This window comes from Idiotropiscis lumnitzeri, chromosome 15, assembly GCF_059441095.1.
Source record: "Idiotropiscis lumnitzeri isolate Australia: NSW breed Sydney's pygmy pipehorse chromosome 15, RoL_Ilum_1.0, whole genome shotgun sequence".
Lineage (NCBI taxonomy): Eukaryota > Metazoa > Chordata > Actinopteri > Syngnathiformes > Syngnathidae > Idiotropiscis > Idiotropiscis lumnitzeri.
Window position 1 is genome coordinate 321,894 of NC_142405.1, and position 8,759 is coordinate 330,652.

General features: G+C 49.1%; 1 protein-coding gene across 3 annotated transcripts; it reads left to right on the forward strand.

Moving 5' to 3' along the window:
* The first annotated feature begins 559 nt into the window (after positions 1 to 559).
* On the forward strand, positions 560 to 8,006 carry ccp110 (centriolar coiled-coil protein 110). Of its 3 annotated transcripts, XM_088317061.1 has the most exons (14): positions 560 to 803; positions 1,146 to 1,297; positions 1,935 to 2,135; positions 2,684 to 3,704; positions 3,774 to 3,895; positions 4,098 to 4,242; positions 4,318 to 4,427; positions 4,493 to 4,609; positions 4,749 to 4,850; positions 4,919 to 5,035; positions 5,476 to 5,549; positions 5,611 to 5,676; positions 5,785 to 5,841; positions 6,506 to 8,006. In XM_088317061.1, exons 1-14 carry the CDS (start codon positions 734 to 736, stop codon positions 6,588 to 6,590), a joined length of 2,439 nt encoding a protein of 812 aa, XP_088173187.1. In that variant the 5' UTR covers positions 560 to 733; the 3' UTR covers positions 6,591 to 8,006. The 3 variants fall into 3 exon arrangements, with proteins under 3 accessions (XP_088173187.1, XP_088173186.1, XP_088173188.1); XM_088317060.1 differs by having other exon boundaries at positions 4,098 to 4,427; XM_088317062.1 differs by having other exon boundaries at positions 560 to 726; positions 4,098 to 4,427.
* The last annotated feature ends 753 nt before the right edge of the window (positions 8,007 to 8,759 follow it).

Below are 8,759 nucleotides of genomic sequence, written 5' to 3' on the forward strand. Positions count from 1 at the left end.
TTCCTATCACAGGATTCTAAAATCCCATTCACAGACGACCACATTGAGGCTCTTCTCCAAGACCACAAGAAAAATGTTCGCATTACCCAGCCGACATATTCCGGCTCAAAAGATGAGTTGTGAAAAGAGTGCAACCTCTGTCGTCATGGCAACACTTACTTGTCAGTCTATGATATATGTAATTTATTTAATATCTTTTTTGTGAGACAATTTTGGTGGTAGACTAAATAAAGCATGTGTGTAAATGTGTCGACTACTGAAGAAAAGGCAATTGAGAAGATGCTTAGCTGGTGTTCAATGGCATGTAGATAAGGTAACAAAAAGACCGTGTTCCATGTCTGTCAGTTATACCCCCTATAGTGTTTCATAGTTTCCCTGTGTTTCTTGAATGTATGATTCGGACCCAAATATAACCTTTATTTGTGTTGTCGTGTTTTGTATTTGGTTCGTAAATGATCTAAATTGCAATGAGAGCGAAATGATTGTGTGTCGCGAGGCGACCAATTCTGGTGTAAACGTATTGGAACGCAGCCCTTGCCCTGTTGCTAGGAGGCGCTGTTGTAGCCCGGAAGAAGAGACATCGACGGCGGTGATGGGCAAGCCGGGACGACGAGGGCATCCGCGAGGTTTTTAATGACTGCCGTTGCTTTTCATCAGGTTTCTCCCCCAACACACCGCCAACGAAAGCAAGAGAAGAGCGGAAAGGAGAAGAATCGTCGCGGTTGGGTATGAAATGAGATGGGCGAATCAGCTGTGTCACGTGAACATCTGTACGACAGCATCTCGGAAAGCCACACGAACAAGTATCATATTTCATCATTTAACCCATTTATGTGATGGCATAAATAGGGATCAGTGGGTCTTGACCTTGTATTAATATTCACAGAATGAGAGTATCACTGTTAATGTTCCTTTTTTTCCCCAACCCCTGGGTGTGTTGGTGAGTGTGTGCGCGCGCGCGCGTGTGTGTGACAGATAGTAACCGGCCGACTGTTTCTGTACGTGAGCTGAGCCAGTCTAGGAATGGCAGGAATTTGATGTGTGATGAAAAGAACTAATAGCAGACAGAGCCTCCCTTTGTTAGTCTGTCCGTGCAGTCCCATATTGACACAAGCGTGCGTTAAACTGCCCTTTCAATCCAACAGCAGCCATGTGGATGGAAAGCTATGAGGAATTCTCCCTTCGAAGTGTGGCCATGCTGCAGCAGGAGGGTACATTCAAGAGAGCGACATGTGAGCCCGGGGTCACGCATTCATCTGTCATCGTCTACTGTGGGAAAGCAGCCTTGTCCCCTCTGGTAAGGAGGAAATGGACACTTGGGAGGCCTTGACATTGATTGCTGAATGTCTGTGTGTCTGACATTGCAGCAAAATGAATTGAACATATAAAAAGACAGCTAAACGTTGTGGGACACCTGAAGCCTTAATCAGATCTGAAGTGTTGAGGAACAAATCAAAACAACGTTTTGTTTGGACCACAATCAAAAGTACGGAAACCCCATAAGTCCGTTTTAGAGATGGTCATCTGACCCTCTCGAGAGAAGCGCCATTCACCTAACCCTAAATCCAAACCCTAAAACCCTAATCCTGAATGCCAACCCATCTCCCTGGCCCAAATCACAGCCCATTTTCCCCAAACCAAACTCCAAAGCATAACATAGACGCTGAACCCGAGTGTGAACCCAAAACGCTCACCAAAACCGACCCAGCGCCTAATCCTAAACTCAACCCAAAATCCAGACCCAGAAAAAAACAAAACAACAGTCAAGTCTGACTTCCAGCTATGGAAACCCACCTCACATTAAATGCACACAACTCCTAATTTGTTTATTTATGCTTGATTTATGATTTAGGATTGATCAACATTCAACTTCCTACAATGGACGGAATATCAATGAATCCCATTTTGGACTTGGCTTGGTTATTTTTTTGCAGTTGAATGCCGAGCAGCGTCAACAGATGTGCGACCTCAGACGGAGGGCGGCCCAGCTGGAAATAGAGCGGCAGAGCAACAAGTCGTCGGCCCGAGTTCCAAACAAACCAGCGCGTTGTACAGCGCAGTCGCAGGGATGCTCGGGGTCCGGATCGCTTCCAGTGGAAAAAGAAACAAAAAACAGCAACACGTCAGCTTGCAAGGTGCAGTCTTTACACGACATTCAACTCTCACAAACATTTTCTTTGAGGCCGACATTACCTGGCAAATGCGCCAGCTCAGCAGGACGAGTCGTTTTGAAATAGATGGCTGTGTATACGCATCAAATGAATTTCAAACATCTTCAAAGTCGAGTTTTCCCATTGAAGACTCTGCCGACTGCAGCATGAGGACGGTTGCGTATTTGCCAGAATGCCTGATGACATTTGCAGACTTGTCTGACTCCAAACGTTTCCCAACAAACTCTCCTGATGATGGTGCACTTTTGTCCACTCTTCTGAAACTTTTGCGTTCGTGTTTTAGTGACTTTACGCAGTGCTTTAGTAGAAAAGTGGGGGCCTCACGCCGATCAGACTGCGCTTGACAGAATCATGACGGGTTGGGCTGTAAAACGCAAAACCTGAATGACATGGTCTTAAACCTTCCGCAGGGTTTGTGTCGCGATGACTCAAAGAATTCATCCGTATCGTTTCTAAGCACTGATCGCAGGTCGCTTAAAAATTGTTCACTGCAAATTTTAATCCTGAAACAGAAACCTCTTTTGCCAAATGGCGGAGCTGCAAAGTCACCAAGTCCCAAAGCAACAACACTCACTGGTTACACGCTGGTCACAGACTCGCTCGGGCTTCCCAAAGAACCTCCGATTGGACTTCAAACTTGCCGTGAGCCAATTAGCCCCGTCCTCAAGCTGGAGATGGCAGAGAAGAGTGATGACGAAGATATGAGTCTGGACAGCCTTGTCAAGCAAACAAAAAAGCAGAGTAAGGACGCGTCCAAAGTTGTCCTCGCAACGCCATCACCCGAGGCCGTCTCCGAAAAAGAAGCGTTTAGTCCCGAAAGTGCGGTCGACTTTGGCTTTAGTTTGCAGCGCAGTCCCGTTGGCCCGCCGAACATTCCCTTCCCTCAAAATAGATGCGATCCAAAGCTACCCCATCGGCAGCCGAGTCCCGAGTCCGGCTCGAGCCCCCACGTTCAGAAACGTAAACCGCGGCCGTTCTCCACGGGCAACATCCACTTCGTGTTTCCGGGGATGCCCGGGGAAGGCGCCGCTCCGTACCATCGGGAAGAAGCGCTCTCTGGAGCCGCACGGCGCCCGGATCTCTGCAGCCCAGTTCGGAGCAACGGCCCAAACAGGCGGGGGAGTCCTCAGTCGGGTCATTGCGCCACCAGCCCGATGCGGGAAAACCAAAGCCTTGCGAGCCCGTCGTTGCCGAGCCCGATTGCGCAACACGAGTGCCTGTCGTCCACGTTCCGTCGGCGCTGCCAAACCATGGACAGTCAGCCGCACGCCGGATCCGATCACATCGACCGCAGTCAAGAGAGGACGCCTCGCTTCATGGCGGGGGTCACGATGCGCCCCTCAAGTTGGCGCAACTCGGCCGCCCCTTCCCGCAAGTCGTTCAAGGCGGAGAATCCTTCGCCACATCTGCGCGGGCCGCACATTTCCCCTGAAGTCAAGCTGAGGCAGGAGCCTGACGATCTTGGAGGGCTTTGCGATCTAACCTCACCGCCTTCGCTCAGGCATGCGAGTGACGCGCATGCCGGCAGCACAGGTACGTCATCATTTCTTCCAAAACGACATCGACAAACGGCGCATGCGACATTTGCGTTTCGCCACACAGAGGAGGCCCGACGGCGAGCGCAGATTCTGGAGGACATGCAAAGGCGTCTGGACGAGGAACACGCGCGACAGATGTCGCTGCTGCTGGCCGAGCAAGAGCGAGAGCAACGGCGCCTCCGTCTGGTGAGCACGTGCGACGCAAGTGTTTTGGGGAAGGAAACGGGCGCCTTGGGACACATTTACGCTCCGTTGGGTTGTTGGCAAGGCAGAATGCGCAAACTCGTTCATTGTGCGTCCTTCCTCACCTTCGAAGCGCGGACGCCTCGTGAAAGAATGCTGGCAGCGCACCGTGCGCGACTCACCACTTTTGTTTGTCCTGCGAAAGGAGTTTGAAGAGACTGAAAGAAGGCTGAGGGAGCAGAACCGCGTCAAGCCGCAGACGTCGGCCTCTTGTCAGTGGAAGCACGTGTCGGCGAATGACGGACTTGCAGCTGCGAGCTCGCCCGCCTCGACGCCGGCTCACACTACAGGTAAGCGCTTTGGCTTGCTGACTTTGGACGCCCCCTTGCCACCAGTCGGCGCTTTTTTTTCTTCTCTTTTTCCAGGTTTTCCGAGTCCCGTTTGTTCAACTGGGACCTCTCCCTCGGCACAGTCTCCCGTCTACCTTCAATCGCTCGCTTGGGAAGCTCGCAAAACTCAAGCAAGACTGAGTCAGGTGAGCATGTGTACGATCGCCGCGACTTGACTTGCTCTGACCCCATCGCTGTTTTTTTTTTGCAGGTTCTGAAGGCAGAAGAGCAAAGAGCGTTGTGTCGAATCGGCGCCGTCGCTCGCGGCTTCCTTGTGCGCAGACTTCTGAGAACGCACAAAGTCCAGCATCTGCGTCAGACCGTCACGGTGAGGCCAAAATGCTCGCCAGGTGAACTGCGATGGCAACAGTTGCCTTAAAACTTTGCCGCCACCGACATCACTTCAGTCGTCATGACTCATTCTGTCATCAGCGGGGCGCTGACTTTGGTTTTTTTTGTCTCTCCAGGACACGCAGGCGTTCATTAGTTCCTTCCACACTGAAGGTCCTCCGAAGAGAAGCCCGTTCTCAGCACAAGATCTCTCGTTGCAGGATCGAGTTGGAGCTCAGGTAGGAATGCGTTGGAAGCGCCGAGCGGCCGTCGGCACTCATTTCATCTTTGCGCTTTTTACGCTCAGTTGCGTGCGGCCCTCTACGACATCCACGAAATCTTCTTTGAGACGGCGCCTGGGGATCGCTTAGCGCTGCTGCAGCAGGACAGGGAGCTCTGTGCGGAGAAGAAGCAAAGAGACGCGGTAGGCAACAGGGCGACGTCGACGCCCGTTTTTGGCATGCTCTCAGTTAACCGAGTCGCGACTTCGCTGTTAGTTCCTTTGGTGAAATGGTCCGTTAGTTTGGCGGGCTCAGCCGAGCTGTCTTTAAGCAAAGCCGTTTGCCACACGGCGGCGCTGTGAAGCGGTCGCCGCCGAAGAAACATTTTCACGTGAAGATTCTCCCGCCACAACAACTTCAAGCGCTTGAAAGAAATGAAATTGAAGCGTAAACCTCGCCCGCTGGCCGACACCGTTTTCATTTCCCAAAGTTTTCAAATGTGATCGTTCCTTTCGACTTGACATTTTGCTCAAAAATCCCCAGAAGGAAATTGCATATGAGAAAGGAAAATACCTTTTGACGCAAAAAGATCATTTGGTAACTTGTCATAAAGCGGAATTCTTCATTTGGCTGCTTTGTGAAGGAGAAAGCCAAGAAGGAAAAGGAGAGAGCGGCGCTGTCTGCTGCCAAGCAAAGATCTCTGGACCGTAAAAAGAGGTAATTTATGAAAAGAAAAAAGGAGATCCAGCACGGTGACGCGACTGCGGCTTTTTTTCAGGGACGGCGAGTCACCTGGCCAGGCTGCAAAATTGTCGCAGAAGCCAAAAAGTCCCACTCCCGTCAGGTACTGCAAATGTTTCGGCTGCTCGTCTTTTTCTCTCGCCACTTCTGAACGTGATTGTCCGTTATTTCCGCGTGCCTTGAAATCTGCGCTGACTTCTTCCTTTCTTAGAGTTCAAAAGTCCAGCCAAGTCCCAAAAAGTGTCCCGAGCCAACTCAACCGCCAGGGGTGAGTTTGTGTCTCGTTCACTGCTCGGGACGTAAATGTCGGCTCCCGCGCTGCAAGTGGATATAAAAAGTGTGGAGTGGGGAAACCTGTGAGAAAAGTCAGCTTTCGCTCTTGTCATAAAACGAAACCCGCGTCCGTTTAACACTTGAAATTTGATTTGCGCACAAGACAGATCCAAATGCGTCCGATCGTGGGTCGGTGTGCACTATTAATTGAGTTTTGGTCGGCCCGCATGCAAGCTGGGTGGCTTTTCTCCGCGTATACTCACTCTAGTTTCCACCCACATTCCCAAAACATGCCCGGCAGGTCGATTGGACACTCCGAATTGGGCCGAGGTGTGATGGCGAGCACGGATGGTCGTTTGTGTTTGTGTGCCGCGCGATCGCGATTGGCTGGCAACCCGACGGCTGCTTTCGGCTCCAGCACGGATCGGATCATTTATGGATGATGAAAAAGTCAAGAAAATGCGGCTTTTATTTTTGACATCTCATTCGCCACGTTTTTCAGCCGCTGAAAATGTCGTCTTCTCAAATAGAACATTTTGACCGCGAGAACTTTTGGAGGAAATGCAAAATACAACTTGTTGCTGAATGTCAGCCTCCCCAATTGGATTTTTTGGAACATATGTGCGCACTAATTCTTTGTCCGTGGTGTTTCATGTCAGGAGCTGGTCCAAAAAGCCCCCCGAAGCGCGAGTGAAGCGCACGGACAACTTGAAGAACCTGAAGAAGCAGCACTCTCTGGGCTAGCAAGTGGCCAACACGTCCCTGCTTGACAACATTTGCAAACATAAACCACAACGCTTAGTTCGCACTCATGTTGCCCTTCACGAGCATATTTGCAAAGTCAAACTGAATTGAAATGGACTCCATTCGCAAGGAGAACCTTGTGACTTCCGTGGTATCTTGACTAACAATTTTTTATTCCGACAATGACGTTGCTTCCTGCCTGGGAGTATGATTCTATTGTCTGTCTACATGAGTTGCTGCCTTGCATGCAGTGTGTGCTAGCATTAAGCTAGCGGACGTTCATATGATTTATGAAAAAGTCGGGCCACTCATAAGTCGTGGTACCGCTGTCTTGAAAAAAGAAAATGTACGTTACACGCATATTACATTTCTAATTATATGCTGAACTAATTTTCCGTATACTTTAGTGAGCGTGCTATTGAACAAAAGACTTGAGTAGCAGTAGTTTGTCTTCTGAACTGAGTGAGTGGCTCTTGAAATCTCGTTGGAATTGTTCTGCAAATGAGCAACGCCTCCATTTTGTGTGCGAAACGCGAGCGTGTTGACATGATCGAGTGGCGCCACGTCGAGATGTGTCCCGATGACCGCACGCGACCAAATGACTCATTTCAACTGGCAAGCCTTTGAAGGTCTTTTTTGTTTCCTTTTTTATTATCGTGTATATTTTGTTTTTGAAATCAACACCAAATGAAATCTGAATGTATTTGTTTACAGAGTGCACTGGCACAATTTCACTCGATTACAACTTTATGATGAGTTCTTCAGTTACAAGAGAAGTAAACTGTGTTTTTGGGCTATTCCCATTTTTCTTTTTGCTTTTGTGGCCTTAAAAAGACAAAAAAAACAAATAAACAAACAAATCATGCAGCGAGTGGCCTGCCTTCGAGCTGTCCAACGAACTGCATACGCTTGATTTTGGGAATTAAGATTTCTGCCTACCTTACAGGAAAAGTCGGACAAAATGTGTGTGAAGGGATGAGAATCTTCCTTCTGATGCGCACCGCGTCAGGATCTGTATTTGTTGTTTTTGCTTTCGTATTTGGTTTCACGTTTTGGCCTTGTGTTGGCGTGTCTTCTGTCTCGTCGAATCGATCGTGTCCACCTGTGTCGGTTTACCCAAGCTCTTGTGTTCATCAATCAGCTCCTTCCAGATGCTCCTCGTTGTCTCGTCAATTTCTTTGGATTTAGTTCCCTGCCTGCTTTCACTTCTTGTTGCTCCGTTGTCTGTGTCAGTTGTCCTGTTCAGCGATCCTGTCCGTGTCCTTCCTGCCTGTCTCGTCAACTTTAGTTCAGTCATGGCATTGTTTTTGTTGCTTCCAGTTGTTTTGTACTTTTAAGTTGTTTTTTTGATGAACTTCCCCTCAAGTTTCCCCTCCCTCACTTCCCTGTATTTTTGGGTCCTCCTCTTCTCGCCACCACCGAAACCTGACCCACCGAATGATCACGTGAACAGACATCAACTCCTCTTTGTGCCGTGTTGATGTGTTTCCACCATTTTCATTTCAACGCTCAATTTGATATGTTTTGGGTGACCACAATAATGATGAAATTCACTTGGAAATCCGTTCCCCAAATAATTTTTTGGTGACCAAAGCAACGCGCGGCGGCGAATGTTGTGACTTTTGCTTCGTATTTGGAATTGGTTGGTCTGGTTGTGCGAAGCGGTGTCTTGCCCATCACTGAGCGCCGCTTGTGATGTTTCACGAGCCAGGAGATTGTGATCTTGATTCGTTGCCCGGCAACCAAACATAAGCCACAAAAGACCCGACTGTGTTCTTCCCCGCTTTTGTCCACTCGGGGCCATAAAAGGAACGGATGCTGCATGATGGATGGCACGAGGTGCGGCTCCGTTTCACACGTGACCACCAGCCCACTTTGCAGCTCCTTCCAAGACCGGGCAACGCAGGTGTTGTGGGATTTTTTAAATTATTTTTTTTAAACACCAACTGCTCCTTAGCAACAAGGCCAAGGGCAACGACAGGCGTGAAAAACAAACATTCTCTTTTGCATTGTGATTTTCTTTTTTGAAAGGAGAGCGGAGCAGTTCACCTGTTTGACCGCCAGGGGACGCAATATTACACGTTACTGCAATTTACAACTTTATCATGATAAATATGATCGTCCCCAGTGTTTATTCAGTATATTAACTTGTTCTTGTCTTTAATCTAA

Bases quoted from the DNA above. Each gene is read 5' to 3' on its own strand.
- ccp110 (XM_088317060.1), top strand. From the start codon at position 734: ATGAGATGGGCGAATCAGCTGTGTCACGTGAACATCTGTACGACAGCA. The intron at 1,298-1,934 runs GTAAGGAGGAAA...ATTTTTTTGCAG, and splicing joins AAGCAGCCTTGTCCCCTCTG to TTGAATGCCGAGCAGCGTCA. The intron at 4,851-4,918 runs GTAGGAATGCGT...TTTTACGCTCAG, and splicing joins AGGATCGAGTTGGAGCTCAG to TTGCGTGCGGCCCTCTACGA.